The 18,906-nt window shown below is 34.5% G+C and overlaps 2 protein-coding genes across 5 annotated transcripts; both read right to left on the reverse strand.

Moving 5' to 3' along the window:
* Nucleotides 1–579: 579 nt before the first annotated feature.
* On the reverse strand, nucleotides 580–2,442 carry LOC114732445 (stem-specific protein TSJT1). Of its 2 annotated transcripts, XM_028919725.1 has the most exons (5): nucleotides 2,351–2,442; nucleotides 1,903–2,192; nucleotides 1,316–1,556; nucleotides 1,095–1,215; nucleotides 580–984 (listed from the first exon to the last, which is right to left on the reverse strand). In XM_028919725.1, exons 2-5 carry the CDS (start codon nucleotides 2,097–2,099, stop codon nucleotides 791–793), a joined length of 753 nt encoding a protein of 250 aa, XP_028775558.1. In that variant the 5' UTR covers nucleotides 2,100–2,192; nucleotides 2,351–2,442; the 3' UTR covers nucleotides 580–790. The 2 variants fall into 2 exon arrangements, with proteins under 2 accessions (XP_028775558.1, XP_028775557.1); XM_028919724.1 differs by lacking the exon at nucleotides 2,351–2,442 and having other exon boundaries at nucleotides 1,903–2,261.
* Nucleotides 2,443–5,160: 2,718 nt separating this feature from the next.
* LOC114732464 (splicing factor U2af large subunit B) lies at nucleotides 5,161–14,358 on the reverse strand. Of its 3 annotated transcripts, none has more exons than XM_028919745.1 (18): nucleotides 14,166–14,358; nucleotides 12,991–13,151; nucleotides 12,775–12,888; nucleotides 11,708–11,769; nucleotides 11,065–11,141; nucleotides 10,942–10,986; nucleotides 10,802–10,861; nucleotides 9,300–9,360; nucleotides 9,075–9,187; nucleotides 8,795–8,910; nucleotides 8,598–8,696; nucleotides 8,409–8,484; nucleotides 8,141–8,229; nucleotides 6,971–7,034; nucleotides 6,793–6,887; nucleotides 6,548–6,633; nucleotides 5,762–5,829; nucleotides 5,161–5,516 (listed from the first exon to the last, which is right to left on the reverse strand). In XM_028919745.1, exons 1-18 carry the CDS (start codon nucleotides 14,244–14,246, stop codon nucleotides 5,376–5,378), a joined length of 1,608 nt encoding a protein of 535 aa, XP_028775578.1. In that variant the 5' UTR covers nucleotides 14,247–14,358; the 3' UTR covers nucleotides 5,161–5,375. The 3 variants fall into 3 exon arrangements, 1 of the variants encoding a protein (XP_028775578.1); XR_003738983.1 differs by having other exon boundaries at nucleotides 5,477–5,516; nucleotides 6,548–6,629; nucleotides 6,790–6,887; nucleotides 11,065–11,129; XR_003738982.1 differs by having other exon boundaries at nucleotides 5,477–5,516; nucleotides 6,548–6,629; nucleotides 6,790–6,887.
* Between the last annotated feature and the right edge of the window lie 4,548 nt (nucleotides 14,359–18,906).

Below are 18,906 nucleotides of genomic sequence, written 5' to 3' on the forward strand. Positions count from 1 at the left end.
TCTTAATCGCAAGTGGCTTCATGTTAACCTTGACTAAACAATTTGCAATGAACAAAGCGAATGACAAAACGATATTCAGTTCTCAAGCTGTACCGTGTTTTATTTTCTGATCACTGTTCTTTGTCAAGTCGCATTTACAGGATTCCAATTATCATCACTTGAGAATTCCAGTTGATTTTTGCCAAAGTTATTTTACTTTTTTAACTCCAATTTTAGGAGGAAACAGAATTTTGTATTTTACTCAATGAACTGGACTGAACTTCAAAACCTGGTCAATATTCAACTGGCTAAATTCTATTACTGCACTAAAGCGGTGGACGGGTAGAGATTTTTTTTCCCCTTTGAGAAATACTTTTTAAAACATCATTTCAGTTTATTTCATTGAAAAGCACATCAAGAATACCCTACAATAAAGCCACGTCAAGAATGCAGCCTTAATGTGATAAATAGGAAAACCACCCATTACATACACTACGATTCAATAGATTTTTAGAGGGTTGAGTATTAAGTGGATTTTTGCTTGCCTTCATTTTGCTTCTTTTTTTTTTTTGGTGGGGATGGGGGACACATATCTAGTAGTTAAAAATAAAAAAAATTCAAAGTTGAAATTTTATTACATTGATGTAGCGAAGGATAAAGTCAGATAACATTAAGAAGCATGAATATATATACATCCAGAAAATTTAAGACAAATCTAGTGAAATCAAATCAGATGTCCCAAATGGGCTTTTACTTTCTTTTTCTCTTATTCTAATTGGGATCATGGATAGCAAAGTGAAAGTTAAATGAATCAGGCTTGTGAACCCCAAGCTGCCCAATTGGCTTCACTTCCAACACGAGGCATCATAGGGACCCTTGACTGCGAATCAACATTGAAGTTGGCCCCACACATTATCCCTTCACTATCAATCCTAGGCATTGCCTTCATCTTCATTCTAGGATGCTCAAAGCTTCTCAGACCATGATCACTGTGAAACAAGCACCCTACAGTTTCACCAAATTTCCAGCATTAAATTTCAGATCCAACAGAGACAATTTAATAAGAAACCTAATATGCGTAAATGAGGAAAAAGAACACCCAGAAATATGCATACCAGTGGGGAATGGGGCATAAGATTTAGCACAACTTGCTTTGATTAGATCCAAGTCTTCAGAAATAACTACAGAGCCATCCGCTGCAAAACCCCAGAAGAGTCCGATCTGTTCATTGGAACCCTGCTCAGTAAAACCAGAATGTGAAATTAACATATTAGCAGAAGGATCAACACAACCTTTCACAGTACAAAATCAGAAAAGACTCGAGGATTGGCTTTACCAGGGCAGCAAAAAGTGCTTTTTCTTTGTGATCATAGATCACAAATCCAAAATTTCCTTCAAGCTCTTTCAGAACTTGATCAGCTGGGTATGGACCTCTGTCACGCAGTGTCCTGTAAGCTTCTATGATGAACATGGCCTCGTTGGTTCCCTTTGATAGGCCATACTGCTTGATGAGGCTGCTCAAATTGTTCAAACTCCCCAAGAAAGTACAGTATATGTCATCCAAACCACAGAACATCCTGTGACAGTTTTTGCATCATCAGTTATACATAATCTTGTTTGAAATTCACAGATCCATTAACTTCATATGCACTAATCACACAGGCAATGATCCAATTGGGTGAATTCCAAACTAACTTCGACTTCAAATGTACTCAATCCCATAAGGATTTTACCTCAAAATCCAAACTTTCATTCATTTAAGTAGGATCTGATTCAAATGCAGCGATGATCAGAATCTCACAGGGTATTTACCCACATGGGATAAATTCCCAGAGATCTGACTGGAATTACTTCAAATACATTGGTGATTCAAGCAAAGGAGGCCATTTCAAAATCTGAAAGTAACCTACATTGTCATATTACCTGTTTGGAGTGGAAGGGGAATAAGCAAACAAGGCATCCATCCCAAAGCTCATGTAGAAAGCAGAGGTGGGGTTGGAGGAAATGAAATGATTCAAGATGTCATGAGGAAGCTTGGGCTTTGTGGCTGAATTCACAGAAGCAGGGCTTTTCAGCTCCTGTGGTGGGTTCACCAAACTCTCCTTGAAAATTCCTAGCATGGTTGCTTTTGCCTCTGGATTAGATTCTTCTTCTTTTTCTTCTTCAGATGGCACCAACAATCTCGCCTTCTTTTTACCAAAAAATGAATACACCTTTAACAAGAAATGCAGCAGTATCAGTACACCAATTAACTGCACAAAGACCATGAAATCTCCAAGTGTTCAACAATGCGTGTGTTTGTGTGTGAATGATGCACAATAAGAACACAATGTTTCCAAAATCAATATGAGAGAGAGAGAGAGAGGCATACCAGAATGAAACAGAGAATCAAAATCAAATAGCAAAGCGAAGAGACGAAAACGGAGGGTGATGTTAGAACTGGTCGCTGGAGGGCTAAATATATAGAGAAAGAGGCTCGCGGATGAAGGGATCGTCTCTCTGACTCACAGTGTGTTGGCTCTTTGCTGCGCCTGTGTCGATGTGGAAGGCTTATCCCAAACAAAAACAAAAGACGCGTACCATGTACTGGCACGTGGGTATGGTCATGAGCGGCTCACGTGATGTGCTGACGTGGAGGGAGTTGGTGCGTGGGGTAACGGGTAAATGGTCAGTAGGTTGGAATTTAACATTAGAAAATGTCTCCCAATCTTATCCACAACACGATCATCTGACTCAGCAAATTATTCCTCTGTCGGTGTCCACCAAAAAGCGCGTTCTTCAGCTTCTTTTTTTAGCGCTTCAAATATTATTTTTGGCCTAAAAAAGAAAGCTTTTTCATATATATTTATATATATATTGACCAGCATATATATATATATATGTTCTGCTTTTATATGCATTAATTAAAGAAGTATTAATGATGAAAATCAAAATAAAAATTATACTACTAAAATTTGACTCCTTTTTTATTTATCAAAATTATTCAGCTGAGCAGATGTAGACGTTTCAGCCTTCTCATAGCCTGAATGGGTAGGAATCTAAAGATACGCTTGAGGTATAAATTTGAATTTTTGAAGTGATTAAAGAATAAGTATCTTTCAAATAAATAGGAAAATTTTAATTTTTAACATCTTAGACCACCTACGAATGATCGTATGTTTCTACAAGAATTTTTTTTTTATTTTTTTCCAATTAATTCATATTTTTCATTTATTCAATTAATGGCCCCTTTGGTGTTGAGACAAGAGGTGCGGATTTTTTAATAATATAATGTGCTTCCCGATTTGGTCTTCACACACTTCATCTAAACAAATTGTCTAAATCATATTCATATCTGAAATGTCCAAAAATAAAAGAAAAAATTTCAGATAAAACCCTTCGAATATACATAACTCCAGATTGGGTCCTAGAATTGTGTAAATGACAGAAAGGGTCAATGACCCAATTTGTCATTTGTAAAATCAAAAAAGATTGACAATTTTGTCCTCATTTGTATTCATTCACTATAATAATTTAAGAAACCACTATAAAGGTTTAGGCGTTACCTAGATTCGTGTAGAGAATAACTACTCATTTTTTCGTAGTCAGGAATGCCCCATGAGAAGATGCCTTGTTATTAACTACAACTAATCATGTAATCACTAGAACAGTATAAGCGTTATCTAGATTCGTTTAGAGAATAACTACTCATTTTTGCTTAATCAGGACAAAATTGTCAATTTTTCTTAATTTTACAAATGACAGATTGGGTCATTGACCTTTTTTGTCATTTACACAATTTCAAGACTCAATCTAGAATTATGTATATTCGAAGGGTTTTATCTAGGATTTTTCCAAAATAAAAAAGATTTATATTGTCTTACATAGACATTGCAAATATTTTTGGCCTGAACACAGATATTGCAAACAAGGCGTACTTCACAGTCGACATAATTTTTTGTTAAAAAAAAAAAAAAGGTAGATCCAATTTAATTTAATGATGGTATTGGTTACTGGCCAGAAAAATACTGATGAATTGTTTGGATAGAGCAACATCCATGCAGGTGTGATTTTAAATCACTTTTCTTATACCACTCGAATGTCACTCTTTTGTCGGTTTTAATTTCTTAATAAAAAAATTAATTGACTAATTGACAGCAGTGAGTCTACTGTTATGTATTGGGTCCAAACCATAGAGTTTAAGCTAATTTCTATATCTTTGTAATCCTAGGTTTACTACTCTGGCCGTTAGAATTTACTGCTTCCATGATTTTAGGAGTTTATTGTTTCCATAATTCTAGGAGGATAATAGGCGATATGATCAGATCGTTTCCTGATTTGATTTACCCTATCATCCTTATATATGTACACTACTTCTATGAATAAAAATGTACTATTCAACTGTACAAACTGTCAATAACTTAAGAAAATTAGTTAAACTAATTATTTATAGTAAATAGGTATTATTTTTTTAAAAATACCTTTACTAATCATGTGTATTAACTAGAATTACGATTTGATGAAACATTTAACATATGCAACTATTACAAGAATTACTTTTTAAAAAAAAAAGATAAATATAAGAGATAAAGTAAATGAAGCTCTTATATTTATGATCAAATTAAATATCCAACTAGTTCTTATATTAAAAACAAAAAGTCCCATTTGATACAAAATATTGAAAATAAGGATAAGAATTGAAATTGAGATTGAAAAAACATGTTAAAATAATGTTTAGTATTAATAATTGTTTATTATTTGGGATTAGATAAATCTATATATGTAAAATTAGAAAATACCATAGGAGATGTGGTATTTCTCAATCTCATTTACATGAAATTACCTAATTCTACGTAATAAAAAATTACTCGTACTAAGTACTCCTTAATGATTTTGCTCAATCCAAATGTCAATTCTTACTGTTTCGTTGGCTCCTGGGCCTTTAATTGTTTATATTATCCTTGTGCTTAAAATTTTCAAATTGTGGAGACGACACTTGCCACTCGGCAAAGACGTGCTCATATAAACGAGGCCATTGTCACGCCGCTTATTTCTCTTTTGATTTTCTTTTATCGTTGACTAAATTATAAGGCCATAGGGATTAAAATTATCACAAAAATTAAAAAATAAAAAATAAGTCTACACCTACACGTTGATAGAGCTCAAGGCATTATCGTCCCTTTGGATTGGAACTCCATTAAGTAAAAGGTGCCAACCCCAGCCAATGACCAGCTTTTCCCCGCTGTTCCCCCATTAATAATAGTTACATATCGCGCCTTACTTAGGCAAGCATCCGATGAAGATAAATTTGCTCTTTTTGAAATGAAAGATTACCAAATTATCCAGTAATTACAGCTCATCATATGACTTGTGTTTGGAAACATTGCTACTTTACAGTAATAGAGACAACCTATTACTTATACATCATCATACTCCATGCTATAATATTTTTCTTCTGAATAATAGAAGGCGCTCACAGCATTGCCTCCGAATTTCCTCCCATTTAGTGCATTTTTTGCAGCCAAACTTCCCGTACTATCAGAATATTCCAAGAATACCTGCAGCAAAAACCAGCACCACAATCAAATCATTGTGGTCAATGTTTCAAACTCTTGAAAAGAAAAGCATCAGTAATAGTTATCAGAGTAATTACGCCCTATTAAGAACCAGATAGCAACATCCAAATGATACTCAAATAATGAATCAGGAAAATTCAAACCCCAGAAGGTAAAACCAAAAGCTTGTCATGTTAGCCATTAAAGGAACAATAAATCAAATGCATCAGATTCGATTATGCATGTACCTTTCCAACACCTGGGTAAGCCTCACCGGTGCCATTTGGACGTGGGATAACAACATTTATCAAGGTCCCTATAAAATCCAACCAGGCAAATGAAAGTATATTAATCAGAAAATCAATCAACATGGGACGGCATACACACTCTAGGATTCAGCCATTTAGTAATACAGCAACATTAGTGTGTGGCTCCTTATCATTTACATGGGAACCACCGTAGCAGGGGGGGAAAGAGGTTTTTTTTTTTTTTTGGGGGGGGGGGGGGGGTTCTGCTTCTCAGTCTTCTTTTTTATCTCATGCTTGTTTGGTTTCAGACACTTCATGAAACGCCAGAAGAGCTTTCTATTTTCCTTAGGCAATGCGACAAGGACAGATTTGTACAACAATTTTATCCATGGGTGCTAGCCATTGTTTTGGGGGGGGGGGGGGAAACCACAATCAGATGTCAGCAATCTCAAAGGTTGCTGCCCAAAAAGACATGAGTTTATTTCTTCGTTAAAAAAGAACTATTCTTTCTGAAGATTGATTTGAAAAAATTTCTCCCAACCATGCTAGCAAAATTAGATCCAGCCACAAGTTGAATACTCTTGCTAGTTCTGTGGCAGTCACAAACACAGTAAAATTACCACATCATAATTAGAAAAATGTAGTCAGGAAAACCATATATATATATTCCCTGAGAATTTGACTATATATATCTGCTAAACCCAAACCAGGTCAATGTTATGGCATAACATGTACTACTCAAAGCAGAAAACATGGAGACAAACAGGTGTCCGACAACATGCATACCAAATTTGCAGCATTCATCCCGCATGTCTTCCAGTATTTCTTCATACTCTTCATTATCCCTTAGTTGATCAGCAGTGACGGCCTTTTTCAAGAAAACCAAGCATAGCATTAAATTAAATTCAATCAATTTTGACTACTAACAGCCAAACTTCATAAACAGGAAATGAAAAGGGGAAAAGGAAAACCCCAAATCTGGTATTTTGGGATGACAAGATTCAGCATACAGCAGAAAGCAAATTCACCTCGTTAAGCATAAAACTTTGGTAGCATTTTCATCAAGCTTGGTTAATGCTCTTCCCACTTCTGGAATATTTGGCCCACCAACTTCCATGGCTATTTTCTGTTAAAAAGTAAAAATAAATCAACAATTAAGAACACAACTAAGACAAGAAAAACACATAAAAGCATGTGCGCCTGCTTCACCTGCATAGCAATATGCTGTTGTGCCTGTGCAAAGATATGCTCCTGTTCTGTTTTAGACTGTACACTGCCCAAGAAGACCATTTCAACAAATCACATCAATGGAAACCAATTATAAAATATCTAACCCTTCAGACATTTTTTCCCCCTTTTCTCGGGTACATCAATGGAGATTTGAAATTAGGAGCCTTCATAATTTAACTTCCTTGTTTCATGTTCACGTCAGGATAACCAGCAACACCCAAAAAATACCAAAAGTATACCACCAAAAATACAAGCTATGCTGTGGTACAAAGAATGACAAAAGCATGAAAACATTAAACCAATGTACGGAAACTTGATAGCACAGTAGACTAGTCCACTCTGCAAGTTTTCACATTTTAGTTCTAAGAACTTTGAGAAAAAGAAAGGTCAACTACAACTTCTTTACCAAAGAAGTTTATATGTGATGTGCCATCATGTTCAACACACGCAAATAAAATTGAGTCGATCCTCAAGACAGAAAATCATTCTAGCCACAGAGGAAAATTAATCACTTAAATACCAAATACTAAAGCTAATAGGTGCCATGACAAAGGTTTTAGGTTATCGATTAGATATTATCATTAGTTTGAGAATTACGAGTGAACACATTTAGCATTGATATGGTTTTCAAATAGACCTCAGTTTCCTATTTGGTGAACATTACTCAGAATAAGATTTCTTTAGCTAATAACGAGTTGGGTTTTTTTTTTTTTGGTTTGACCAGAGAAGAAGGAGTTGGGTTTGATGATTAGAGATTTAGCATAATCAGGGTTTTCTCAAAGACTTCAGTCTTCTGTTTAATGGACCAGTATTTGATGTAAGGTTTCTTTAGCTGATGAAATTTGGAACTTCCTTTGATTTGCCACGTATAAAGGAGTTGCTGGAAACAGGTATTCAGTCTAATGTCAGATAATGAGCTCCATCTCTCTTACAAATTACAACTCCTTTCCTGAGTCTAAATTTCTCACTTCTATCCTGCTTCAGGGTGTCCCACATCCATGTTCTAGCACTGCTTAGCTTGATAACATACAAAAGAAAGAAGTGGAACTCTGTGCCAAAATAATCATGCAACAGTGTACACAGAAAAATTAGGCAAGAGATAAAGCGCAATTAAAACTAATTCTAGAATCATTCAATGAAAAGACCAACCAGACTGTGGCACGCCGAACAGTCAGCGTTTTGTCACCCATTTTAAGGCCATTCAGAGAGGCACAAGCAATGTCTGTTACGGCTGGATCCTGCCAGGAACGTAGTCAGTAAATTAATTTAACAAGGAACATACAGCTCGTTTAATTACATCATACAATTATATAACCAAAGCATGAACTATATAACTGCAAAACAATATATGTTGCAAGAACTGCACCCAAAAAAAAATTAAAAAAATCCACAGACTTAACTTCTGCATTTTCATCACCTGATAAAAGCAGAAACCGTATCCTTTAGAATTTCCAGTGTCTTTATCTCTAACTAGATCAAAAGCTCTGAGAGGCCTGCAATAGGTCACAGGCCATCCTTGTATGACATAATTTCATGTTTATGTTCGCGAAAGAAATCTATCTTCATAAATAACAAAACCAAGGATAAAAATGCACGGTAGCCTTACCCAAAAGCTTGGAGCAATTCTTTTATTTGTTCTTCAGTAAAGTAGTATGGTAGCCCACCAACAAAGACGCGATCAGGTCCCTCACTTCCGCCAATAGCACTGGTATAAAAATAAAATAAAAAATCAAATATTACACACACAAATATGTTCATAAAATAAAAGATATACATGGTCATCAAGTTGTACTGCCTACATACCCTGCAACAAGCCCAACAGCAGATAAGTTAAGGTTTGGACTTGGTTGGCTCGGACCTAGAGCGGCAGCGACTGAAGGGTTATAGTCTGTAGGCCTACGAACCCGCACAGCAACTCCCTGAGATATCAAAAGGAGCATTAACCTAACTTTCTCCCACAAAGGCTAAAATGCAAGAGATTACAAATATTTTAATTCCTTGGTAGCACAGCGAACAAAGACTGAGCAATAAAATGTTTCAAAAATCAGCCAACATTGCCAACATTTAAATTGGAAATACTTGCCTCAAATATGATTCCATCTAATGCCATTGCATTGCTAGCTTCTTCAACAGTTCTCATCTCCACAAAGGCAAATTTCTTCTCATGATTAATATATACATTGACAACAGAATCACCTACAAGTCAACATATTGAATAAGAAATGTGTGGTTAAAAACATTCGTAAATATGCAAGTATATGAACGGCTAATATAATGATCAAGTAAATAAAATGATATGCATATGGACCTGCACCAGCAGAATTCCCTCCAATAGCTACCATAACATGACTAAAGAATGCTGCAACTGCCTGTTTCAAAAATAAAAGAACAACAAAGTGTGTCAAAAGCACATGTCAACAACTCTTAGATTGGACAAATTAAGCTCTAGCTCAGCAGTGTGCATAAAATATAATATGCTTAGTCCTCCGCTCAAATCTACAGCCAGGAATGCTTGCTTCAACAAATTCATATCATACAAATATAACAACAATCATACAATTTTTCTCTTACATCCCCCTTTCCGCACTGCTCATGATTTATGAATAGTCCAATTTGCTATGATACGACATATTGATTGATATTGATTATATTCATTTGTGATCTAAATATAATCATATGTCCATTTTTAACGATTATATTCCTTGAAAGGTAGAACCTTAGATCCTCAATCTTTTAATCCATTGAGCGAGTTCAGGTAAGATTTTCATAATGATTAATGAAAACTTTGCCCTCGATACACTTGTCTTCATATTTTTGCAATGAATCCTTCACTTGTCAAGGCAATATTTGAAAGGATCACAAGATATATGCCAAACTTTGCAATTAGATTGAAAAGCTTCATTATGAACAGTGAAGTGGATTTTCAATATACACTCTTGAATTTTTCAAAACATTATGACGCTCCTAAATTTGAGATTCTTTTAATCCATCTATACATCTTCAGGGGCATTTACATCATAAGAAACATGAAATGAATATGGTGCAAAAAGCATCAGATTAATGTCGGTAAAACTATATCAACAAGAACTATTAAGTCAAAACTAGTCAAAGATGTCAGTCCAGCAAAAATATAATAGTTTCACTGTCTCGCAAAAAGATGGACCTTCTCTGGAAAAGGTCAGATCTAAGGCTTTCAACAGCATGGTTAGAGTTTCTTGTTTTGTATTTGAGTTGACACCATGTTTGATAACCCAATTATGCTGTACTGGTAGATGATTACCAAGGAAACTTGAACCTCTAAGATATAGCTGGGTGTTAACCCCAAGTTCATGGCCTTAAACCTACTAAAACATGCCTTAAAATAAAGTACAGAACTTGTGTAGGCTATGCATTTTGGCCCTGCTACACGGGCAGGTGATGCATCTCTCAGGCTACTCAAAACACAAGTTCTATGAACCAAAGGGTTGCATAACTTGTGTGTTGTTCAATGGAACACAAGAATTGCCAAGCAAGCACACCCCTACAATACAATCAACAGTAATCAGAGGAGACACAATAAAAAGAGTGAAAGAACCTGCTCGTTAGTCAAAGGGGGAAGCCCACCAACATAAACAGAACTTGTGTAGGCTATGCATTTTGGCCCTGCTACACGGGCAGGTGATGCATCTCTCAGGCTACTCAAAACACAAGTTCTATGAACTTGCATAACTTGTGTGTTGTTCAATGGAACACAAGAATTGCCAAGCAAGCACACCCCTACAATACAATCAACAGTAATCAGAGGAGACACAATAAAAAGAGTGAAAGAACCTGCTCGTTAGTCAAAGGGGGAAGCCCACCAACATAAACTCGTCGTGCATGCCTTGTAGCCTGTAGAGACGATAGGAATTACAAAAAACATATATACAAGCCTAAACACACTGACAAAAACATATTTGGAGGTACACAACCTGCTGCATCATAGGCTGAACTGACATTAAGGAAAGAGCTCCAACCTGTGACAACTTAAAACAGATTAGTTTCGTTTAGAAGAAGATGAAGATACTTTCATGACACACGTAATGAACCACCACCTGTGGCATTCCGAATGATGGCACATTCTGCAGAGTTACTGGCTGAGTGATCCCCGGGATTTGCCCTGCACTATCAACTTTAAGAATACAATAAAGGAAAAATAAGTTCTACAGTGAAATGTTGCATTGTTTTGTAGTTTGCCACTAGATCAAAGAGGAGACCTAAAAGCACCAATGTCTTCATGACAAAGGAAGCCAAAAGAAAATATATCGTACCTAATACATAGCATCAAAATTATAAAAATTCAGAAATGAGTTCAACCACTGCAGATGCTGGGATAATATGTCTACCAATTGGCAACTTTTGCCGGTTGAAGGTGAAAAGTCCAGCTACCGAATGCATAGGCCATCCATTGAATATGCTACAGGGTGTATGTTGATAGCACATGCAGCCCCAGCATTGCCTTCTTACCCAACCATAAATATTATCCAGAAATACATAACCACACACAACAGCCAAACAACACAACAATGGTTCTTAGTCTCATTCGTAGATTTTATTTAAAAAATGAACGGGAAATATCAACAATAAGTCAATAACACTTTGTAACTATTTTTGCAAATGAAAATATGAACGGTTCATGCAAAATTAAACAAAACAGGAATCCATAATTGTGATGAAATTACAAGATTAGGTACAAACCCACAGCAGCAGGTGCTCCAGCAACAGATGGTGGTGCCATGTCAAAACCACTGATCCTTTTGCTGCAAAAAAAGTTAGATGCACCAGAAGATATATAGGTTAACACCACTTTGGGAATAAATTAAAGAAAACAGCATATAAAAATTTTCCTAAATTAAGATTAGAGACACATTGAACAGCAAAACATAGATCATATAAACGGCAAGCCTCAGATAAATTGCTTTAAAATGGGCACAAAAATAACTTATAAACTAGAAATAAAATTGTCAGGGGCATTATACAACAGTGCTTTAAAAATATGCATTCTCGAAGGTTGGCACAAACTATATATCATTGGTTTTTTAAAGGTACCAACCAACATATTCATTTCCTTTCTTTCCATTTCAATTATTCAGGATTTATAAGATTGGGTATAGAATACCCTAATATTATCTCCCTCTCACTTTTTCCTGATAAAAAAGTAAATTAAAAAAAAAAAAGAGGCTACTCTAATTGCACTGCAAAGGTACATTATGGTCATGATTCAGCCGGTTCAAGAATGATACAAAAATAAAAATAAAAAGCCGCAAAAGAGATGATATAAACATAAACACTTTTAAGAAAAAAAATTTAAAAAGGCAGGGGATTAACTATGAAAGTAACACAAAGTAAATCATTGGCCTCTAATTAACGAGCATGAAATGCAATGGGTGTAAAGGCGATTAATAAGGGAATCAGCAAGCAAAAGCAGCTCAGCAGATAAACTGACAGAAGCAAGAGAATGGAAGAGTCAATTAGTTAGTTGGTTGGTTAAAGTAGTTAAGATCCTAACTCACATGGTAACCCCCAAGTACCCTTACAGAATATAACTAAGGGAATGATAGAGGTAGAAGGCTTGTGGGTGAATAAAAAATTCGCAGGTTAATGGTACTGCCAGAAGTTCAAATTCTGAGTACCAAAGACTCTTCAATTCGAAAATCAGTTATGCTAAAACAACAGGTTTACGAATAAAAAATGTATAGACAGTCAGGAAAATAGTTCATATCCCAGGAGAGTAATAGGCACAAAGAAAAATAAAATGCCAGTACCTTTCTGAATGAGACGGGGATCTGGAGCGAGATCTAGATTCCCCCCTGGATCTGTAACTTGATCGTCTTCCATATCCATGCCTCATTTCTCCATCTCGAACATGACCTCGATGCCTGAAAAAGGAATAATATGTTCAATATATGAATGAATGCACAGAGATTATAATAAGAGAGGTGCTAATCTGCATAGTGTGAAAAGCTTGAGAACAGTGTGACCTGTCATAATCATAGTTCTGATGACGATTATAATTGTCATAGCTTTTTCTTCTAAAGCCTCCATTTTTAAAGTCCTTCTGATGGTGTGCATGATAAGTTTTCCTCTCTCCATCTCGCTTTCTCATCCTTAGCCTCTCATAATCAGATCCATGAGAATCGAACTGAGGTAATTTAGAAATTCCAAGTCATTTACCATGAAGTAGTGTACTATGACTACAACTGCAGATCCATAAAAAGAATGGAAAGAAGAGGGGGCTGAAAACAGAAAAAAAAAAAGTCCATCAAAGTGAAAATGGCATTGCCATTCAAGTCACAAACTTGTTACTTGTATTAAATTTTTTTGTCAATGCCAGCAACACTAGCAGTGCTCTTGATGTTATAGAAAAGAACAAAACTCAATCATAAGTAACTCAACTGCAGGTCATAAAAGGCCTTGAATCCTCTATCTCAGTCATGACCTGACAACACATTTTTTGGAGCTTGCATGTGAGAAGCATTTACAACATGCCCAATTTTATAACTTGCAAATGCCAATTAATGATTTAATGTTCAAGAGGTAGGAATTAAGGTTGCAGAAGACAATGAACTACATTTCCTCCACAGTTTCTGAATAGTTTCACTTTCTATCATCAACTTCGGTTCTTGTTCAAAAAATACAATTTTCCTTTTAATGTGCAAATACAAACCCAGCATAACCTTGTTATAGTTAAATCATTGGCATTTTTCATCTCTGAGGATGCAAATATGTTTTTTAGGCATAAAATTATAAACATGTATATATTAATTAAAGACGCATCAAGCAATATCCCTGGCGCATCATATGAATTGAGTATAGAAGTTGCCCCATTGTAGCCAATATACCATATGGAGTTTAAAAATTGCCAATGACCCAAATCTTTGATCCGCTTGATATGATTTCTGATCCCCTTGTTCTCCAACTACCAGTCCCTAGATGTATAATGATGGGGAAAATGTTCTACAGGAAACCATCCAACCACGAAATAGTACCACTAAGCCGTAATCATGAACACCGGAGCAAAGCAACACAACACAAAAACCATGTGTTGAGAGAAACAACCCAAGTTGAAACATAATGCATACCAAACCCCTATAAAGAAAGTAAAGTTTGCGATTACGAATAATCTGACAGTAACAGGCCAGGCGAAAAAAGGCACCTTGTCGCGGTTGCCCCTGTCGGGCTTTGGACCACGACGATCGTCATTTTTCAAGGAGGTTTGATTTTCAGCGTCAGACATTATAGCTCTTGAATCTGAAACCCTAACGAACCCTGATCCACTTTTTGATATCAAGAATTAGCAGCGAATCAATTCCGGGCCTATCAATCTCACGCCCACCAAATTCATATCAAAGGAAAAATTCAGGGGTCATAGATCCTTAAATAGACAGATGAGGATATTTGTGCGCGAAAAAAACATTTTTTTGCCAACTTGTGCGCGTAAATTGTACGGTCGAGAATTTGAGATATTCTTTTATTTAATAATTTACTGCCTCTTCAGATCAAAAAAATAATTTACTGGCTCTGGTATCTAATATTACCTCCGGTCTTAATTATAAAAAATAGATCTTATAATTATGATAGAAAGTAATATAAGAATTAATTGAGTAATTTAAATATATTAAAAAAACTAGTTAAATTAGTTATTTGTAATAAATAGATATTATCTTTCCTAAAATTTACTACCTCCGGTCCTTAATATAAGACCCCGTTTGACTTTTTGTTTGGTCCTAATTATAAGACCCCAATCCATTTTGTCTCTCATATTTATGTATTTTTTTCCAAAATAGTCCTTCTAATAATGATAGTTTTAGCCAATACACTTAATTAGCAAGGATATTTTAGGAATGAGAACACTTATTTATTACAAATAACTAATTTAACTTACTTCCTTAATCTCCTCAAATTAGTCAATTGGGTCTTATAATTAGGACCGGAGGTAGTACTTGTTAATCATGTGTATTATTTAAAACTACTACTACTCCCATCCTTAATATAAAATCTTATTTGACTTTTATTTTGGTCCTAAATATAAGATCTCAATCCATTTTGTCTGTCATATTTATGCATTTTTTTCCAAAAAAAAAAGTCCTTCTTACAATGATAGTTTTAACCAATACACTTGATTAGCAATGATATTTTAGGAAACACAACACATATTTATGACAAATAACTAACTTAATTTATTTTCTTAATCTCTTCAAATTAGTCAATTAGCTCTTATAATTAGGACCGGAGGTAGTATTTGATAAAATTTTTAACATGTACAAGTGTACAACTACTACAAGAATTATTTGGAAAAAAAAGATAAATATGAGAAACAAAGTACATTAGGCTTTTATATTCAATATCAAATTGAAAGTTAAAATAACTCTTATATTAATAGTGGAAGGTAGTAATTCTTAAATTTAAATAATATTGCCACTGTATTGAGCTAAATTATAGTTGTAAAAATAAAATTATATAAATATTTTGTCCGCTTAAAAAATATTACTTTCAAATAATTAACTTTAAAATGTAAATAAATTTATCGATGATGTCTGTATCTTTTTCAATGAGAAATATTTATTTTCTGAAAATAAAGTATTTTTAATAAACTTTACACTATTTATTTAATTTTAAAAAATGGCTTCGTCTTTAAAAGTTAAAGGGGAAATCACAAATAAAGACCCTCGAATTAGTAAAATCACTCTATGGTCACCTGAATAAGTCAAATTACCATGAGGGACCCGGTCTCAAATTGCAATTAGCAAATCACACCTAAAAGACTAAAATACCCTTCAATTACTCAGATTCAATAATGAAGGCAAACATTAGTGAGAGACCTCTTCTTTCCTTCTTCTCCTCGGACTTCCTCTCCCTCTCTTCTTCTTTCTCTTTCTTCCTTGGGTCAAAGCAGCATCTTCGTTAGGTTTCCTCCATGACGAATGGTCTCATGAGGGGCAAAGAGGGCTTTCGAACTCCTTGCATAGCATATCAGTAGGGAGAAGAGAGGAAGGTGGTCGGTGACGGAGGAATGGAAGATTTGGGACGACTTTCTGCAATTCTGAAACAAGGAGTGATTACGACCTTTTTGTTGAACAATGGCGATCAACCTTATGGATCGTTTTCTCTGTTAGCAAAGAAGAAGAAGGCTGAGTTCTTTAAGCTGTTGATAGAAGCTACAGGGTTCGCTGGTTTGAATATTTTAAAGATTTTGAAGATGGTCTAGTTGAATACTGTCTTCTTTTTGTTTACTTGTTTCTGGGAATCGATAATCTTCTCATTTGATTTAGAGTTGCTGGTTGCTGTCAAAACACTCTGGTTTTTTGTTATTTGACTTACTATTGTTGTAATTTTACTTAGTAGTGTTGTAACTACAGATTGGTTAGTTTGATCACAATAACATGGCGTGACAATCTGAAAATGTCGGTATTTTGTTTATGGGCAGAGCAATGTTAACATTTAGTATTTATAGTTGTAAATGGTATCAATGTAGATCCATTTAATGTTCTGAAATTCATGACAGACCTCCTCATTGACTTATAATTTCACTTACCACAGTTGTTATTTGGCTTTCTACTCTTGTTAATTGATTTTCATAACTTGTCATTCGCCTTACTCAACTTGTCATAAATTACATATCAGAACTTGTCATCTGCTAAAGAAATCTGAAAATGTTGTCATTGGAAAAGAGAAAATTAATTTTTTATGAATTGCTTATCAGAAGTTGTCATTCGTCTTACTAAACTTGTCATTCGTCTTACTCAACTTGTCACTCGCCAAAGAAATCTGGAAGTAAACGTGTTGAAGGGAATGTAACGATCACCATTGTTGTGATGATAGAAATGCAGTAACAAAAATAGAATTTGTTACATTACATCCACATTGGTGGACATTTTGAAGCAAGTGATGAAGGAGAAGTTAAATATATTGGAGGGAATGTAATGATCACTATTGTTGTAATTTTGCATGCTAGTGTTGTTAATGCAGACTTTTAACTATTATGACAACAATGCAATGATAGAAACACATGACAATCTGATAATTATAGTCTTTTTATATTGTACAGAGGAATGTTAACATTTTTTGTTAATCATTTCTATATTGTAACAATATAGAGCTATTTAATGTTGTCCACTTAATTAGAAACGTGGTGACAGAAATACAACGACAGAAACACAAAAATTCTATCATTTGCCTTATTGAACTTGTCATCTACTAAAGAAATCTAAAAATTCTATCATTTGAACAAAAAAATTAAATTTGTATAAAATGCTTATTAGAAGTTGTCATTTACCTTACTAAAATTGTTATTCGCCTAACTAAACTTGTCATAAATTGCTTATCAGAACTTGTCATCTGCTAAATAAATCTAGAAATTGTCACTTGAAAAGAGAAAATTAAATTCATATGAAATGCTTATCAGAAGTTGTCATTCGTCTTACTAAACTTGTCATTTGCAAAGGAATTGTACAAATTGTCATTTTAACGTAGAATCTTAAATTCCTATGAGTTACTTATCAGAAGTTGTCATATACCTTATTAAACATCCTTGGCAAATGACAAGTTCAGTAAGACGAATGACAAATTTAGTAAGAAAAATGACAACTTATGATAAGCAATTCATAAAAATTTAATTTTCTCTTTTCAAATGACAGAATTTTCATATTTCTTTAGCAGATAACAAGTTCTGATATGTAATTTATGACAAGTTAAGTAAGGCGGATGACAAGTTGTGAAAATCAATTGACAAGAGTGGAAAGCCAAATAACAATTGTGGTAAGTGAAATTATAAGTTAGTGAGGAGGTTTGTCATGAATTTCAGAACATTAAATGGATCTATATTGATACCATTTACAACTATAAATACTAAATGTTAATATTGCTCTACCCATACACAAAATACCAACATTTTTAGATTGTCATGCCATGTTGTTGTGATCAAACTAACCAATCTGTGGTTACAACACTATTAAGTAAAATTATAACAATAGTAAGTCAAATGACAAAAAACCAGAGGTGTTTTGACAGCAACCAGAAACTCTAATCAAATGAGGAAATTATCGATTCCCACGTACAAGTAAACAAAAAGAAGACAGTATTCTCAACAATCGAACAACACTATATCAAAAACATCTCTGGAAATGAAAGTCGAAAGTCATCAACTAGCATTAATGATGGGTCACCATTTTTTTTGTAATAAAGATTGGTGGGAATGGCTACAACATTAATCATATTGATGAATGTACAGGTAGGAGATGAATGTTTTTGAGAGGGAGAGGAATAGAAGGAAGAAGAGAGGGAGGGAGATGAAGCGGGAGAGAATGACGAAGACAGAGGGAAAGAAAAGAAGGAAAGAGAAAGAGATGGGGTGATGGAAGAAAGAGAATAAGGGCACTTTTGTCTTTTTAGCCTGATTTCATAATTACAATTTGAGACCGGGTCCCTCATGGTAATTTGGCATATTCAGGTGACTATAGAGTGATTTTGCTAATTCGAGGGTCTTTATTTGTGATTTCCCCAAAGTTAAAGCTCTTAAGCGGATCAGTCAACACTCAACCGTGAAAAGACTGATTTGTTGATTCATTGGTTAAACTGGTGAAATAATTGTTCATTGATTGATTGCTAAATTTATTAATACTTTTGCGGTACTTAATACAAGACTTAATTATTAAGTTAAATTTTATTCTAAATATAAGACCTATTTATTATATTTATCAATTTTTTCTAAATTATCCTTATAGATACTCTCTCAACCATAATCAAGTAGAAGAAAGAGAGAGGATATTAAAGAAGATGATTATGATGTTTTAGAAAAAATATGTCATGTTTACAATTAACTAACTTACTTAACTTTCTTAATTTAATCAAATTAGTTAAATAGATCTTATATTAAGGACTGAAAGAGTACCATATTG

Source organism: Neltuma alba, unplaced genomic scaffold (genome assembly GCF_004799145.2).
Source record: "Neltuma alba isolate B1F8T4 unplaced genomic scaffold, ASM479914v2 tig00012912_pilon, whole genome shotgun sequence".
NCBI lineage: Eukaryota > Viridiplantae > Streptophyta > Magnoliopsida > Fabales > Fabaceae > Neltuma > Neltuma alba.